Below are 18,600 nucleotides of genomic sequence, written 5' to 3' on the forward strand. Positions count from 1 at the left end.
AGCCTCAGAGCTGTCTTTGTACTGGTCCAAGACACTAAATCTTCCTGTACCCTCCCTCCCCTACTGGTGACAGTGGTGCTTTGTTTAATGTTTGCATCCCTCTCTTCAAAATCAGGGCACTATTTTCATAATTAAAATGAGCTAGAGTCAATATTGTTTTGAGACTTTGATACCACCTTTGAAGGAACTACAGGGATCCCAGGAGTTCACAAAACCTCAAAGGAGAATCCTTGGATTAGACATGTACTTGTGGGGTGGGGGTCGGGGTGGAGGGGTGTCCTCACACATATAATTGATTGACAGATCTTTCCTTTTGTAAGATGAAGGCCTGTAGGAAATAGCTCCCCAAGTCCTCTTTGAAGATGAGGGCCTGTCAATGACTTAAAGTTTTCAACAGTTCCAGTGAAATGAGTCTTTTGCAATAAGTTTTTCATAAAGCTATGTTTACCCAATTTAAAGAGCTATCTTTTAGTCCAAGCTTAGGCCCTTCCACTTTTTGAAATTAAAATTTATCCTCTTTTAAATAAAATGATGATATTAAAAAGAAAAAAAAAGTGTTCTCAACCTTAAACCAACTTACTGCTCCTTACGGGTCTGGGAAATCCCACAGCCTGTTTGGATGATCTGGCCCGCATATTGATAAGCACGGTCCGAGGCGCGCTCTGGATTTGCCCACCTGGGTATAAATTTTGGTTCAGCACTTAATGAAGTCATCTAATCTCTCGGTTTAATTTATTTATGGTGAAAGGGGTTTAAAACCCATCTCACTAGGTTGGCTGTGCAAATTTAAGTACTGCATGCAAAGTGCGTATAATGTCTGGTGCAGGAAGTGCGCAAAAATGTTTTAAGTAACAGCCCGGAATTTCTATGAGCGCTGCGAAGTCCGGGAGCGCCCGAGACCGAACTCTGGGGCCCTGAGCTCTAGCTCTGGCTCAGCTCCAAATGCGTATAGGTGCATTCTGGCAAGTCCTACCCCGGATCTGGCCTGCGCGCCCCACGGCACAAAGGCGGGGGGTGGTCTCTGCGGAAAGTCTCAGCTCTGAAATTCCGGCTTTCAGGGTGGTCTGCGGCTCTTTCCGGAATCAGGGGCTTCCGGCGCGGAGCGCGCTCCGAGGGGAGTGCCGCGAGGCGCTGCCGTGCCCGGAATGGTCGCTGTCGGAGGCCGAGGCTGCCGGGAGTCCGACCTGCGGGACGGGACAGCCACGGCCACTAGGCCGCCCCTCCAGGCCTAGAGGTGCGGCCGCTGTTTACTTCGCCCCGAACCACCCCGGCGGCCGCGGGCCTGCCCAGAGGGCGCGGCGCGATTGGGCGAGCAGCCTGTCAATCGCCGGGGACTTTCCCAGAGGTGGGGCGGCCAGTACCCCGGCACTTCCTAGTCTCCTGCCTCGTCCCTCTCCCCCGGCCCGGCAGCTGGCGGAGTGCTGCGGGGCCGGTCTGGTCTGGGCTGCTATTCTGCTGCCGGACCCGGGGCTGGACGCGGAGAGCGGGGCGCTGTCTCCCAGAGCCCCCATCCCCTGGTGAGGCGGCCTAACCGGAGCTGGGATGGAGCGGGAGGAAGAGGGTTCGGAGTGACCGGGCGTGGGGTGAGAAATGTCGGGCCTGGCCACCCGGGCTGCGAAGGCGGGCCGGGACCAGGCTGTCGGGGCAATCCCTGCCCGGCGCCCAGGGTGGTGGGCGCGCTTGCGCACTGCGTGGGCTAGCGCGTCTGGGAACCGCGCGCAGACTACCCGGGCGCGGGGGAAGGTGCTGGCGTGGGTGGGTCTGTTTACAGCGGGGGAGACCAGTTCTGGAAACAGTGTGCACGTGTACAGAAGAGGAAAACAACCCTTACTGGGCGCCTCTCGAGTGCTGATCAAAACGCTTTACATGTATTAACTCATTTAATTGTCACATCTACCTAAAAGTGAGTATTATCATTATTATTATTATTATTATTATCCCCATTTTGCAGGTTAGGAAACCGAGGCGCCTGGAGATTGGGGTCACATAGTTAGGGAGTTGCAGAGTCAGGATTTGAACCCTGGCGTTTGGCTGCAGAGTCCCTGCTATACATATTGTTTCTGTTGAACATATTTTGCACACTGCTGGAGCCAACTTTTGTGTGCATGGGCAGGGTAGATGTGAGTTTTGGGGAGTGATTTTGGGTGTAAAGTTTTTACATATGGATGTTTTCCATCATAGAACATTGGTGTGCATATGTATGTGTGGTGGTTTGTATGGAAATGATTGCATTATACATTCATTAATTGTGGGTATGGAAGTGAGTGGGAATTTTGTGCCACTGCGTAAGAGATTATGTTTTGGTTGGGGAGGGACTTTTGTGGATAATGGTGAAAAATCAGCATCATCCGTACCCATGCCCCTGCAGAATGACAGTACAGGGAAATCTGTGGATTCCTGACACAATTTTTTTTTTCAAGGTAGGAGAGCCAGGGAGAGGCTTTTATTTAGAGATAAAGTGAGAGGACAGAGCTCCTGGCTCAAGCCAAGAGGGGATGAGAGAACTACTCCTGGCACAGTTTTTATTTCACAGTATTGTCAGAATGGAGTTTAAGCAGCATCTTGTTTTCCTAACAGTGGGATGTGGTAGAGGGGGGTTTAGCATCTAATAAGAGGTAAGAGGAGGCGACTCTTAAATTTTTTAAAAAATTCCTGACGATATTAAACTCAGTACAAACTCAGCAATCTGGTGGTGTTGTATTAATATCCCTATTTTACAGCAGAGAATTGGTGCAGTAACAAACCAATAATGGTAATAATAACAGCTTACATTTGTGAACACCTGCCATATGCCAGGCATAGTGCCTCACATTCAGTATCTCATTTAATGTTTTCAACAACTGTAGGGAATGGTCACTATTAGCAGCCGAAATTTTCAGATGAGGAAACTGAGGCCCAAGGTTCAGATTCACCCAAGATTAGTAAGCCTTGAACTCTGCGCTCTGTTTCCTTTCACTGACCCAGGCGTCCAACCTGTGTCCTGGGAAAATAATGTAATCAGGAACCGGCACTTCATGGAAGCCCTTGATCGTGTCCCTCTGGAAGCGGCAGCCCTGAGTGTCCTGTGTTCTGTGTACTTAAATGACCTGTGTTCCCACCATGGGTGTCCTGTGGGTATGGTGTAGCACTCATGCTGAGGGTTGGTGTCTGTCCTTATGCCCACATTTTTGGGGCCCCAGGAAGCCATAGGGTCTGACTCATACCCTTACCCCCAGTGGTGCCTGTACCTGGGGCCCAGATGTCCTGGGTTGGGTCAGCCGACCTGATTTTGAGCACCGCAGATTTGTAGGAGGTCGTTTGTCTGTCTCCCTCTCTGGCACTCACTGCGATTTAGCCACAGCAGCCTGCTTGTTTCCCCTCCAACATGCCAGGTTTGTTCTTGCTCTGAAGCTTTTGTATATGCTGTTCTTTCTGCCCAGAGCACCTTTCCCCAGCTCTCTCCAGGGCTCATTCTGCCTTATCTGTCAAGTCTCAGCTCAAATGTCACCTCCTGAGAGGGACCTTCCCTGACCTTTCTATGCAAAGTAGCCAATTTTTCACTTCCTGTCATATTACTATTGTATTTTTTCCACACATTCATCAAGCTTTGCAATAATCTTGTTTATTTGTGAATGAGAAAACGTACATACAACTTAGTGCCTGGCATGTAGTAATTGTGGGTATTTACTTGCTTGTTGGTTTTCTCTTTTCCTAGAATAGAAGGATGAGAGCAGGGGCCTCTTTAGTCTCCAGGTGTGCATCCCTGATACTGGGTAAGAGTTTCCAGGGTAAGGCTCTGCTGGGTTTCTTCAGTGGATAAGTAGAATAGAAGAAAACTAGAATGATGCATCTCACAGGTGACGAAACTGAGGCCTAGAAATGGGAAGGCACTTGTCCCAGTAAGGTAGTGGCAGAACTTGTGGCCCAAGGATGGTTTTTTCCTTCTGATCGTCAGCAAAGATTTGCTGGATGCCCTGGTGCTGGTGCTGTGCAGAATGGCGTGATGCTTTAGTGCGTAAGGAGCTGGTACTGCCCTCCAGGAACTTGCAGTGGAATGGGAAGAAATGTGAGCACTATCCAGAATGCATTGTATGCCAGCAGGTGCCTGGCAGTGAATCTGACTGGAGTGTGGAGCAATTTGGGGGCTTCTGGAGGGAGGTGACTTCAACGCCAGGCCCAAGAAAGATGAGCAGGTGCAGAGCAGGGTCTGAGCCCTTCTGGAACTCAGTAGACTGGGTAGAGGATTTGAGGTGAAGCTCCGCTGGGTTGGGAGAGCTGACCAGCTGGGCTAGGAGAAACCCTAAAAGTCTTGACTACCAGGCAGAGAAGTGCCAGTGTTTGTGCGTCTGCAGCATTGCAAAGTGAATAGAGCAGTGGGTTGGCAAACTTAAGCTTGTGTCGGAATCACCTGGTTGACTTGCTAAACATTCCTGGGCTGTGCCTCAAGAGCATCCGCTCCAGTAGGTGGTGATGAGGCTGCTGTTGCTGGTCTGGGCTGCTCTTTGAGAACCCTGGTGTGGGCACGTGCATTAGCGTTCAGCACACCTGGCTGGGTGTGGCCCCTGCTTCCTCATCTGTGAGAGTCTGTGCCATCTGTCAGCGTTACCTTCTAGAGTGCTGTGAATTAATGAGACAGTATATGTCAGGCACTCAGTACAGGGCTGGAGGGGTAAGTGATCAGTAAATGCTACCCGCTGATCTTGTTAATGATGATAATCCTGAGGACAGTGAAGGGATATCCTTTGGAGAAGATGAGGATGGCTCGATTTTCCATGCTTCAGGATAACTTGCCTTTAACCTTCTGTCATCTGTGGACCATCCTGTGTCCTCATTGGATGGTTCTTCTTTTGCTTTGTCTCAGACGTCTTCCCCTCCTTGTTTGGAATAGTGGGAGCTTATATGTGGGAAGAGCGCAGAGGACAGCTGGCAGTTCCCTCCACAGCACCCAGAGCCCCAGCAGATGATCTTCTAAGCCTTGGCTTGACCCCCACCCAGGGTCAGGGAGTGCTCACCTTGCAGGCAGCCCCTTCCCTTGTTGTTAGGATGGCTTGCTTTTGTAGGCCTGCCTCGCTGCAGATTCTTCCTCTCCCCTCTTCTTTTTTCCCCTCCCGGCTCACCTGACCACTTTGAGGGAGGGCGGGAAGGACAAAGGGAGGGCAGTTGTGTGTGGTGGGGTCAAAGAGAACACATAGCTGGGTGCCAGAATACCCAGGCTCACCGCCCCTCTGGGTTGCTTCAGTCCTGTGCTGCCTTTGCTGGCTCATGTCCCAGCTGCAGAATGAGGCATTGCACAGGCCGGTGTTGCAAGGTGTTCTCTTCCAGTTCCCTGTAGCCCAGGGACTGGGCTCTGCTGCCTCTGCTCCAGCGTTTCTGAGCTCTTCCCGCTGGACCAGGCCTTTCTGTGCCTACTCTCTCAGCTTCTCACTTCTGCATCCTACCTGCCCCGCCTTTCCCTGTCTCTCTTTGAAGGGAGACTGTCTGGAGAGTTGCCAGAAGGAAGGCACAGGGAACTGGGAAGAAACCCCCCTTGTTCTCTGGGGAGCGGAGTTCCCCAGCCCCCAGGGACAGACCTTGGCAGTGACCAGCCGGTTGCAGGAAGCTCTTCATGTTTTTCCCCATGACTGGCCCCGGAGAGCCACTCTTCTGGTAGGAACAGACGACTGGCCTGAGGGGCAGCTGGCTCAGTCTGAGCACTTCCTCCAGGCGCGGCTGAACTCTTCTCTCCCAGGGACCTCTCCCCGAGGCTGCTGTCTGTGTCCTTGAGCACCTGCGGGGTAGACAAACCGGGGTGGCCCGGGCGGATGTGTGTCTGTGGGGAAAGGGTGGGGGTGCTGTGGGATTGTGTCACCAGGAGTCATAAACAGAGGCCAGAGCTGGTATTTTCAGGGTGAGTGTGGGGGGTGTCCCCTGAGTCAGGGTGAGCGTGGGGGCTTACAGTGTGCTCTCCACCCACCTGGACAGTGCTCGCTCCACTCCCCACCAGCCAGCAGACCATCACCCTGTGCCTTCATCACGGCCAGCTTTGTCAGTGGTCTCAGGAACCCTGGCTCCTCTACACCCCCACTTCTGCCTCTACAGACTCTCCCCACCCCCACCCATCCCATTGCCTGGGAAGAGGAGCAGGGATCTGAGGACAGCAACATTGACTTTTAGGAAGTATGAAAATCTCGCAGACATTACAGGGCGACATGTGCAGACACCTGGGCCCCCCCACTCATTCCACTTAAGAAATAACACATTTTCTGTACACCTGAAATTTTTCCCTGATCATCCCCTACTCCTCCCCTCCAGAAACAACAAGAGTTCTGAATTTAGACTTTATTCTTTTGCATTCCTCTGTAGTTTATTACAAGTATATACATCAATATGCAGTATTGTTTTGTATGTTTTTAAAAGTTATTTAAACGCTATCATACTGTCTGCTTCTGCAACTTGCTTGTCTTGCTTAATATATTTGTGAGATTCACCCATGTTTGATCTCTAGGCCTGGTTCATTCATTTTTCATGGCTGGCTATATAGTATTCCAAAGTATGAAATTGCCTCAATGCATTAGTCATTTTCTTCTTCAATAGGTAGTTTTCAACTACCAGCTTCTGTTTCCAGCTTTGCTATTTAAACACCTTTGGCTTTTACCTGAGTAGTTTCGCCTCCTGTGTAGCATCCCTTCCCGGCCATCATGACTCCAGCTGGTCTAGTTCTTTCATGTGTACAGGGAGCTCCGTGGCTCCTAGTAAGTCTCTGCAGCATTTCCCTAGAGAGAAACAAGGAAAGTGAGCAGAGGCAGCATTTGAACCTATTAAGCCCTCTTTCCACCATATTTGGTCTAAGGGGAATTCTTGGAAGTTGTCTTCACCCCACTTAGAGGGGAGAGTTACAGGGTTGGAGAGATCCTTTGTTGAATAAACCAGCGTTGGGCATATTGGGGAATGGGAGACAGAAGGACAATTGAGTCACCATCACTTTTGTCCTAAGGTCGGGTCTAGTGCCCTTTGACCCTGTAGCTGATAGTTGAGGCTCCTTCTGGGTCACGTGAGGTCCAAGCTACTGGGAGGGAAGCTGGGCTTGTCGATATGGAGAATCCTGGGACCCCACCTGGGGATCCCAGGAGCTGCAAGGAGGCATACATGGGGAGAAAAGGAAAGTGGGCTGAGGTGGCTCAGGCTGCCTTCCCAGCCTTTCTTAGGGGGTACAGGGTGCAGACAAGTGATGTGATCATCAGGTGTGAGTTCCACTTCATCCCTTGGGAACTGTGTGGTCTTGAGCCAAGCTCTGCACCCATCTGGACTTGGCGTCTTGTCCGGCAGAGGCAGGGTGAGGACCCATGGGCAGTGGTGGGAAGCTCTGTACTTGTTCCCCGGTGAAGGCGAGTATCCAGAGCCTGGACCTTCCTAGAACCAATCCTTTCTGGCAGGTTCCAGATTGAAACTCTCCTCTGCAGTTGCCAACTCTCCATTCCCTGAATTCCTTGAATATAAAACTTGTTGCTGGACTTTCCCTCCTTGTTTACCATCAAATCCCTATAGCCTCGCGTGTCCCCATGAAGCAGGTATGAAACGTGGCTCTCACCACCACCCGCAGCCCTCCCTGCTCCCTTGGTGCCAGAATAATATGCCTTTCTTTGTCAAGCCATTTAAATTTTTTTTTTTTTGAGAGGACATCTCTCATATTTATTGATCAAATGATTGTTAACAACAATAAAATTCTGTATAGGGGACTCAATGCTCAATGCACAATCATTAATCCACCCCAAGTCTAATTCTCGTCAGTCTTCAATCTTCTGAAGCATAACGAACAAGTTCTTACATGGTGAACAAGTTCTTACATAGTGAATAAGTTCTTACATGGTGAACAGTACAAGGGCAGTCATCCAGAAACTTTCGGTTTTGATCACGCATCATGAACTATAAACAATCAGATCAAATATGAATATTCGTTTGATTTTTATACTTGATTTATATGTGAATCCCACATTTCTCCCTTATTATTATTATTATTTTTTTTATTTTTAATAAAATGCTGAAGTGGTAGGTAGATGCAAGATAAAGGTAGAAAACATAGTTTAGTGTTGTAAGAGAGCAAATGTAGATGATCAGGTGTGTGCCTGTAGACTATGTGTTAATCCAAGCTAGACAAGGGCAATAAAACATCCACGGATGCAGAAGATTTCTCTCAGAACAGTGGGGGGGAGGTTCTAAGCCTCACCTCTGTTGATCCCCATTTTCTCACCTGATGGCCCCCCTGCGACTGTGCCTGTCTTAGGTTGTTCCTCCCTTGAGGAATCTTACCCGTCTCTGGCTAACCAGTCATCTTCTGGGGCCATACAGGGAAATGTAAAGTTGGTAAGTGAGAGAGAGGCAATATTGTTTGAAAAGGTTAGCTTTTTACTTCTTTGCAGATTTATGCCCAGTATTTGTCTTGAGGTATCTTTCCCACTTGGAAGAATCATGATACTCGGTAAATTCGATATGAGGCACAAATTCTATTTAAGGGTTGTAATTAGGAAGGAAGAAGAAAAGCTATAGGAGTAGGAGACGGAAGAAAACATGGGAAGATTGATTATTTCTTTGACATATCTTCTTGTAGAGTAACTTCAGCATGTATAGGTTTTAAGCTGCTACTTAAATTGCACACACACATTAACATAATAGGAGTACAGTTACATAACCAAAGCATACCTGTAATTACCAGCCATCTCCAGTGAAACCAAGAAAACCAGTTAGGCACCTTAGGCATTTGTGAAAACTTATCTATGATATGGTGGATATTGTCCAACTGAACTTGAACAGTCTGAGAGAAATCAGACAAATTAAAACAACCCATTCCTGGGGACTGTTCACATCCCATACGTTCTTTTAACAGTAGATAGTCTGTAGTCGTAAGATTTTGGAGCGCTACAACTTGCACTTCTCCTAATTCTTGGTTGAGTTCCAACAGTATAGATCCAGTCAAATTTGTTGTTTTACTGTATGCACAGGCCAGCTTAGATATCTCCTTCATTCCAAGCCATTTAAATTTGTTAAAAAAATTTAATATCTCCCCTTTAGTAAGTTACAAAATAACATGTGCTCATTGGAGGAAAAAAAAGAAAAACTCAAGCAGTACAAAAAAGTGTAGAGTAAAAAGTAAAAGTTGTCTTCTTTCTCATTCCTCTCCCCTGCCCCATCCCCATTTTATTTTTAATTTTTTAAGTAGAACAAGACTAGATTTCCTTTGTAAAGAGTTAAAAAAATTGTAGGTAAAATACAAGTTCCTTTTGATTCTAGTTCCCCCATCCCAAGCCCTTCTCTAAAGCTGTCTACTAGTAACAGCTTGATACACACCCGTATAGATGTTTTTCTGTGCATATTTACGATTTTACATATGTACATATACATATACATGTATATACACACACACAATTGTGTGTATATGTGTGTTTTTAAAATAGTATCCTATTACACATATAAATCTATACTTTCCTTTTCTTCCTTTATATATATTTTCCCTTTCCCCACCCTCTTCCTTAATATTTTGTGAGTGTTTTGTAGTGTCATTGCAAAGCAGCCTGCCCCATTCTTTTTGATGGCTGAACAGTATTCCATGGAATGAATGCACCGTAGTTCATTAAACCAACCCCTGTTGATGGACATCCAGGACAGTTTTGCTATTACAAAGCACATGGCAGTGCACATCTTTGTCCAGCCCCTGTGTACAGTGATGTAAACATTCCTAGATTCTTAGATAGGTAGTTACTGAATCAGTCAGTTATCTCTGGCCCCTTAGGTAATTGAAACCTCCTCAAGCATACTTTTCTATAAGAGAACTTTGTTCTCAGCCAATCAGGCATACAAGTAGGCTGTTGACATCATCGAGAAAGGACATTCTTTATTGTGGGTGACCCAGCTATAAGAAGAGCAAATGTACATATGGCTACATCAATAGAAACATAATACTTAAAAGAGTGGAGGTAAAAGTTCCTGCGTTTGGTCAGGCAGACTACATCTGGAGTGTTGTGTCCAATTTCAGGACCAGCTACAGATAAGGTAGGTGTGGAGGCTTGAGGCGGGTAGATGGGGAGGGGTCTGGGAGCCCATCTCTGTGTGAAACGGTGCATGGGACAATAGCTAATCAGCTTCAAGAGAACACTGCAGGTTCCAAACTCTCCAGGGCTGAAATGGAGAAGAGAGGCATTTTTATTCCTTATTCCAGGGGACCCCAGAGGGCAGAGCAAGGGTTGATGAAAGCAGAACTGGGAATAGCCTGACTACAGCCAGCGCTGGCTGCATAGCCAGGCTCTGGGAAGGGAGTGACTGAGGTCTGGGTCAGTACAGATTATCAGCTGGAGTCTGTTGGCTCCCCTGGGGGCTGGATAAATACAGGACTGAATTTTCCCTGAGCTTCCTTCCAGCCTGAGATTCTAAGTCCTGATGACTGTAGGAGATAGGTCAAGGGCATACTGGGACCTGATTGCATACAAAGTTAGAGACATGTAAAGGCAGAGGCTGGGAACTTGGGCTCCTGTTTCGGATAGCCCAACAGCAGGACTGGTTTCTTCCCCTGAGCTTCAGTCCATTGCCTCTCAGGCAGTGCAGGCCAGTAGAAAGGGCATGGGTGTTGGAGTCTGACAGATTGAGGCTGAATTATTTGTTCTGTCACTAACCAGCTCTGTGTCCATAGGCAAGTAGCCTAACCTCTTGGAATTTGCTTCCTCATCTGAAAAATAGAGATAATGCTATCTAGCTGAGAGGATTAGTTTCCTTGCTCGTAAACAGAGATAATAATTTTCATCTCTGTGTGGTGAGAAATAAATGAGGTAAAGTGCATAATGATGCAGTCCAGTGCCTGGCATGTGGTAGCACTTAACAGCTGTCAGGCCTTCTCCCCACTTTACTTAGATGCTCCTTCATCATCTTTTGCAGTGGTTCCAGCCAGCCGATGGCCCTAGGCCAACCCCAAGTCCCCAGGCTGGTGGTGTGGTGTCTGTTCCTTGGCTGAGCAGAGGCAGTGGGTCTTCCCTGTGTAGGTGTGTCAGTGGAGAGAGTGGTGGGAGAAGGACATAGGAGAGATGTGTGCTGTGTTTAAGGGACCCAATCCTTGGGCTGTGCTGGAGTCTGGGGGCATGCCAGGGAGGAGGGGAGGATCTGACAAAGGACTGCAGACATCTTTCAGGTTTCTGACTGTTCTTGGGAAGGCGATAGCACCCCTGAGAGCACCTGCAGGAGCACAGTGCATCAGAGAAATCTGCCTGGGCATTGGGGGAATTGGAACTGAGGACACTAGCCTTTGAAAGATCAGAAGATTATAGAAAGGAGTGCTAATAAATTGCAAGTTCTGGGATGTTAGAACTAGGAGCCTTAAACATTGTCCACCCCACTATGTTATATTATTGCTATTGTCACAACCTCCCCACCCCCCTTTTTAGAAAACTGAGGCACAGTAAGGGGACGATGCTTGCCCTGGTGTACCTTGACTTGAGCCCCAGATTATTACGCACTATGCTTGCAGCCTCTTTGATACTGAATTGGTTGCAAAGACTGATTAAATCCTTGGCTCCTCACTGGTGAGGACGCTTGGGTGGGCTCCCTGTACACATTATCCAAAATAGGAGCTGTGTCTTTGCTAACAGTCATCAAGAGGGCACAGCCTGCTCTTTGACAGAAGGACCTGGGGCCACAGTTTCCCTGATGGTGAGATGGGTGGAGAAGACTGGAGTTTCACCATAAACTAGAACTGTGGACAGATTTTTGCTTTAGTTTGCAGGGCACTTTCATGATGCCTCACTTCCTCTCACCCCTGAGGGGAATTGCAGGATATTCCCACTTATAATAGTAGAAAGTGAGTCTCAGATGATTCGCAGTCTCTTGTGAGCAAGGTAACATGGCCCATGGGCTTCTTGTAGCTATGGCTTTGGTAGCTATGGTGGTGTGCCAGTGTCTCTCCTGAAGTTATTTGCAGTAGGCAGAAATTAAGTGTATACCATGACCTAGCTCACTGCACCAACAGAGGAGCCTAAAAATTCTATTAGAAGAGGAAATAATGCCTTCAAGTTCTATAATGTCACATATGCTAGGATTTCCTCATTTTATATGGCTGGATAATATTCCATATATACACACACCACAACTTCTTTATCCATTCACCCATTAATGGAACTTAAGTTGTTTCTGTGTCTTGGCTACTGTAAATAATGCTACAGTGAATACGGGGGTGCATATGGGAGTTAGACAAAGACATACCATATGATCTCACATATAGTGGAACCTTTAAAAAAAAAAATAGATAAAGAGACCAAATGTGTGGTTGCCAAAGCCAAAGGATGGGGGAATTGGAGGAAGGTGGTCAGAAGGAACAAACACCCAGTTATGAGATACGTGAGTACTGGGCACGCCAGGTAGAGCAGGAGGACTAGAGCCCACGCTGCTGTAGGATATACAGGAGAGTTGTTAAAGGAGTGAATGCCAAAGGTTCTCATCCAAGAATATTTCATTTCTTTTTTCTTCTCTTCATTTTGTCTATATAAGAAGATGGACGTTAGTTGAACCTGTTGTGATGATCATTTAACAATATACATAAACCATCAAGCTGTATGCCTTAAACTTATACAGTGATGTATGTTGGTTATTTTTCAATAAAATTGGAAAAAGTGGGAGTACTATGGGCGGGGGGAGACTTTGTCCTTAAATCACTGGGCACAGTTAGGGGGCTGCCTCAACCTTTTAGTAAGAACCTGCTTTGTGCCAGGTACTAGCTAGGTATGATAACAGTATTATTTTGGAAAATCCATTATAAAATGAATGTGTTTCTTGTTAAATAAATAATCAGGAAGTATAAAGTAGAAAAATGAGAACTCCCTGCCAAGTGTACACATACTGTTTCATTTAATTTCTCTGATCTGACACCAGGTAGATTCTATTATTATTCCTGTTTTTCACATGAGGCAACTGAAAAGTGAGTGACCAGCTGACAAGGCCTGAGACTAGGGTGCGGCAGGTGCAGGGGAGGCCGCCGGGCACAGTGTGCGAGGGCGCCCAGGCTCGGTGCATGCACCCGAGCCCCTTTCGGTGTCGCACCTGCATGCCTCACCTGCCTCTGGAGGCCGCCCTGTCTTTGCTCTTCCCTTATTCCAAGCTGCATGACCTTTCTTTCCTTGACTGCTGCTGGGTCTCTGTGGATCCAAAGGCCGGCTTTACATCACTCAGTTTCCTGCCAGTCCAGGCTTCTGCCTGTGCACATGAGGGAACTGCGGTGCAGAGAGTGGCCTGGCGGGCCTGTGGCCGTGAGAGCAGGCAGCAGAGTAGACACTAGGACCTGCTGACCTTCTGTCCCGAGCCTTCCTTTCTGGAACCTATAACCCTCCCTTCCTTCCCACCTGTCGCCATCCCTGGCAGCCCCTGCCTCTGCCTTAGGAGGTAACCACTGACTGCTGTGACAGATCTGCTGGGGCTTTTCCCTCTGAGGCTGAGAGAACTTTACTTGCCCCATGCAGCCTGTGCCCAGCGGCATTAGATCCGGCTGATTAAGTTCCCAGGTGGGCCTCAGTTTCCTCATCTGTCAAACAGACGTAGCCCCTCCTTTTTCCCAAGGCTGTCTGACAACAGATGGAAACAGTGCTTGGGAAACCACTAGGTATTTTGCAAATGTTACTGACTATGCAAATTCATGTTGTTTGAGGGGCCTGGGAGCTCCCCTCCTCGGACCAGGGCATGGCAGATCATAAGCAGAGATGGGCTGAAGCATTTCAGTGCAGAGCTGGAATGCAAATTTAATTTTGAATCTAGGCTTTTTCAACCCTCTTCTTCTTGGGTGGAGGCTGTGATTTGGGCCCACACTCCCATGCCCTCACCCCTTAGCTGCTCACCTGTCACCCTGTCACGCCACTGCCACCTTCTCTTTTGGGCTGGGGGCTCCTTCAGTTTCAATGGCATCACCTCCATCCTCACATTCTGTGGTCACTGCCTGGCCTACGGTCAGTCTGGGCCCCTTTCTGCTTCCAAATCAAGCCTTTCTGGTTGTAGCAGCCACCCCCAGGCCCCTTGGGACAGGCTTTGGGAGACCTCACTGAGGTCTTGTTTGGGACAAAGGTCTGAACCGGCTGCCTCTTCACCATTGGCTGTTTCTGGTTTTGGAAGGTCTCACTGCAGGTGGGTCACCTGCTGATCTGTAGCTGCTGCAACCAGGCCCAGATGGACATGGAGTCTAGGCCTGACCCCACAAGAACGTGGGGGGATCTCTGCTTTGCAGCGGGGCCACAGTGCAGGAGCAGAAATGGAGGGCAGGGCAGCAGGCAGTGGGGAGAGAGCAGGACCTTCAGGTTCCAGCTCCCTCCTGGCTCTCTGTGGGACTTTGGTCTCCATGCTCTGGGCCCTGATGTGCCCTCACACTGCAGGGGAGAGCCGGATGAGCTCATGCCCCAGGGTGCCTAGGCACTGAGCCCTGGTGCCGCCCCATTCGGGGGGGTTGTCAGCACCTCCTTTCCCCTCTCCACATGTACTCCTGTGCTCTGTGACGGACAGGAAGCAGGCAGTCTGCCTGCGAGGCACAACAGTGATGCCTCTGGGCTCCTGGTTATTCATGGGGATTGGCTTTGATGCCCTTGGAGATTCCTGTCCAGCTCTGTCATCCTGAGAATGATTCCACCCTCCAGGAAAGGTTATAAAACCACACTGACCAGGAGGAGTGTTCCTGTCTGCCTGGCAGTCATTCTGGAACTGCCACCGACCATCTGGGCGTGAGGTCAGCAGGACGCAGAAATTCCCTGTTTCTCTCTCTATGTTCTTTCCTCCAGAAGTCCAGGCTGTCCCGTGGGTGGCGCCTCTGGTCTCCAGAGAGGGCTTCTCACAGTAGGCTGTTTCTTCTGGGTTTCATCCACCACGGTCTGGCAGCCTCTTCTCTCCCCCTGCCCCCAAGCTCTGCCTGCTGAGGCTGGAGCCAGGAAGAGCCCTGCCTGTGCCATCGTGTGCATCCCCTGAGCCCCCTTCCCTGTTGGCTCCCCAGTGCTGGGGGAGAGCCTGAACATTGCAAGGTCTGCAGGGTGTGGAGATGGGGTTGTAGTTTCTGTGTCCTGCATCCTGCTGTCACTTGGTCTTACATCCGGGCATCTCTGTGCCAGCCTGGATTCTAGGAGTATCTGGTTGTCTGGAGAGCCTCTCGTCAGTGGGTCACAGTCAGGCTCTTGCGCATGTTTGTACGTGACCTCTCAGGAGGCAGAGCCAGGGTCAGGGGCTCCTTTATGCTCTGATTAGAGGTTTATTGAGGCTCTAGTCTGGGCCACTCTGAAGATGCCCTTGTGGCCCCTGCCCTCATGGAGCTTCGAATCTACTGGGCAAGCCAGATGTGGAGTAAAAAGCTTGCCTAAGTCACATAATGTCAATCATGAATTCTGTGTAGGGCAAGTGTACAGTGAACAGGAACCGGGACCCAGCCTCTTCCAGCCTTCGGTCTCAGCACCGGTGAACTCCATTCAGCTCTCAGTCGTGGCTCACCTTCCAGGAGCCGCTGAATGTGCACATGCTTATGCCAGTCAGATAAATTCCATACTGGGTGGTAAGAGCTTTGCTGGAGCTGGAAAGGCCCATGAGGAAAAAGGGGAGCATAAAGGAAGGACCTTCCCCCCGCAAGCCGCTTCCATGTCTACCAACATTGTTGAAGACCTTGTCATATGCACTGTCTCTTAATTCATGAACACTTAAGTGCTTTATTGCTTGGCTGTGTAACCGTGACCTTTCAAATTAAGAACAGGTACCCCCAAAGCTGGGTGATGACTTTTGTGTTGGGCGTGTGGGCAGCTGTCCTTTGCCTCTGTGGGGCCCAGTAGGGCGTGGGTGCCTCTCGAAGTGCGTGTTCCCCTTCTGTTTGTCAGTCTTTGGCGGGAGGGGGCCCACTCACCAGAACTTTGTTTTTCTTTCTGGCCCATTGTCATCCCATGGTGATGTGGACCCTCTGGCAAAATGCTTGTTATTTCTTGCCAGATGAGGCTGAGGAACAGCCCAGAGGGTACCTGATAGCCCAGTGGTACCTACAGATAGGCTAGAACTTGCTGTCTGCCCTTCGGGCCTGAGTCCTGTTGGGGGCACAGGTGTGAGTGTAGCAGGGGTTTGCCTCGCTTCCTGAGGAGGTGGAGCTGGGTTTGCATCTGGACTCTCACCTGCTGCCTGTGTAGTCCTGGCTAGGCCACTCAGCCTCCCGAGTCTTCCTTAGACAGTGGCCATAACGTAGCATGTACTTCAGGGTTGAGCAGTTTAACTGAAAGAATACACCAATGAGGCATCGCTGCAGTACCCAGCAGGCAGATGATTAACGGACGGGGACTGTTACTAGTCCTTTTCCCTTTCTCTCTGCAGCCCAGTGTGGGTGCTTCAAGGGCCTCTGAGGATTCTGACTGAAACAGGTTTTGTCCTGGGGATGATAATCTTGGGAAGGATATTTTTTTGATTCCCCAGGCCCTTTTGAAGTCCTTGATGGAGTCCTTAGGAGCTCTTTGTAAGGTTGGAGGCCGATCAGTTTTTCAGCCTCGGGGTCTTTGTGCTTGTCTTCTCTGCCTTGAATATTCTTCCCCCGGATATCTGCATGGCTCCTTCCTCATCTCCTTCAGGTCTGCTAAAGTAACTCCTCTGTTAAGCCTTTCTGGACAGCTACATTTAAAGCTAAAGTCCCTGCCTCATACTTCCCTGCTTAATTTTTATCCATAGATGTTTTCATCACCCCTAATACTATATTGATCTGTCTCCACCACTATAATGCAAACTGTATGGGGTTTTGTCTGTTTTGTTTGCTGATAATTTCCCAGCAACCAGACTAGTATGCAGCACAGAATGGAGGCTCAATAAATAATGGTTGAATGAATTAGTGAGTGAATGCAAGAAAGAAGTTTCTCTGCTAAGTCGCAAAACTAGGATTCTGAAATCATTTTGCCGAGTGGTTTCAAGTGACATCAGAGGAACTTGAACAGATTAATGCAAAACACTTGTTGCACAAATAGACAGTGGTTTGATGGAAAATTCATCTGTTCATTAGAACTGGAAGGGACAAACCATACATGATATGGGACTGAAGAAGGAGTGTGACAGTGTCAGCATATTAAATACGGGTCAGGGTTTTTTCTTCTTTCTTTTACAAAAAATAACATACATATCAATGGAACTTGGGATTGGATTGACTTGCTTATTATCCCTTAGGGCACAGCATTTCACTTTAAGATCACTGATTTAGTGTAATACTTTCATTTCCTCTCCTCAGAGAGGGCAAGGGACTGCCCATGGTCCCACAGTGAGTTAATGGCTAGACCGTTTATTCATTTGGTAAGTGTTCATTGTGCATTCACTTCATAGTTAATACCATGCCGGAGCCTGTGGATGCAGTGATGCAGGGTCCCTGGCCTTCTGCGCCCCACTGACAGGACATGAACTCACGTTTTTTTATTCGCAATCCAGTGTTTTTTCTTGTACTTCACTTTGCATCTCACAGTTGATTACTGTTCCAGATGAACCAGCAACGCAGTGAGGTTGCCAGAAGAAACTGATGCCATTCTTAGGTTGCATTAATACAGGCAGTGTCCAGGTCACAGGAGGGGACTGTCCTGCTCTGTACTGTGGCCAGACCAGCTGAAATGCTGTGTCCTCTTCTGAGTTACAAGGACTGCCTTCTGGGACATTGACCAGGACGCCTCAATGGCCTGGCCAGCCCCCTGATACACTGCTGTTGTCCTTACAGCCAGGCGGGTCCCACAGCAGGGGCTGAGCCACCCTCATGGAAGGGAGAGGACCATACCGGATCTACGACCCTGGGGGCAGCGTGCCTCCGGGAGAGGCCTCTGCAGCTTTTGAGCGTCTAGTGGAGGAGAATTCCCGACTGAAGGAAAAAATGCAAGGGATAAAGATGTTAGGTAAAGCAGACCCTGCTCTCTTCCTGCATGCCTCCCTGCAGTGCCAGGTGGCATACGTCTCTGCCCAGGCCATCCCTCTGTCCTCTTGGCCCAGCATTGGCACCTGCCCCACGGCTGTGTCTTTGAATACTTCTGTGGCTGTGATGGCAGCACTCCCAGCTCTGATCCCCCAGCACCCCAGAACTGCAATGACAGGATTCAGAATACCTTGAGGGACCGAGAAGGAGGTATGGGAGAGGGGAGAAGGAGTTGGAAACCCAAGTTGTGGACATGGAAACAGAATGGCCTCATCTTCCAGGAGCACCAGAAATGGGGAGAGCTGGCTGGCATCACCAGGGCAACCAGGGTATGGTCCTCAAGTGCTGTGGCAGGGAGTGAGCTTGGCTGAGGCAAGGCTGGAGTAGGTGCTGCGATCTCTCTTTTCCTGGCTTTTGTTCAGGCTGTCCCCACTGTCCAGCATAAGCCCCCTCAGTCTCCACGTGACTGAATGGTTCCCATCTGTCTGCGCCAGCTCAGGTGACATCTCCTCCTCCGTGCGAGTCATTCATTCATCTCCCTGTCCAGAGGGGTCTCCTGTCCTCCAAACTACTAAAACGCTTCCTTTGCCTTGCTGCCCCCTTCTCTGGCCTTAGGCTTTGGGGGTGGCACAGCTCCCTGGTTTTCTGAATGCTTTCTCCTAGCTGGCACATCTCTGCTTGGGGGCACAGACTGGGGAAAGAAGAGTGGAGTTTCCCCTTCTCCACTTGGAGGACAAGGAAAA

At 49.0% G+C, this 18,600-nt stretch overlaps 1 protein-coding gene across 8 annotated transcripts in view; it reads left to right on the forward strand.

The window, feature by feature from the left end:
* The first annotated feature begins 1,347 nt into the window (after positions 1–1,347).
* TNIP1 (TNFAIP3 interacting protein 1) overlaps positions 1,348–18,600 on the forward strand; it is a 58,657-nt gene continuing 41,404 nt past the window's right edge. For 2 of the 8 annotated variants that reach the window (XM_057490630.1, XM_057490631.1), the window contains exons 1-3: positions 1,370–1,517; positions 17,669–17,840; positions 18,139–18,186. In XM_057490630.1, coding sequence (XP_057346613.1) covers positions 17,705–17,840; positions 18,139–18,186 — 184 coding nt within the window. In that variant the 5' untranslated portion in view covers positions 1,370–1,517; positions 17,669–17,704. Of the gene's footprint in view, positions 1,518–10,878; positions 10,983–17,668; positions 17,841–18,138; positions 18,187–18,600 lie in introns of all 8 variants that reach the window. The other 6 variants (XM_057490626.1, XM_057490616.1, XM_057490640.1 and 3 more) reach the window with 6 other exon arrangements.

This window comes from Manis pentadactyla, chromosome 2, assembly GCF_030020395.1.
Source record: "Manis pentadactyla isolate mManPen7 chromosome 2, mManPen7.hap1, whole genome shotgun sequence".
NCBI lineage: Eukaryota > Metazoa > Chordata > Mammalia > Pholidota > Manidae > Manis > Manis pentadactyla.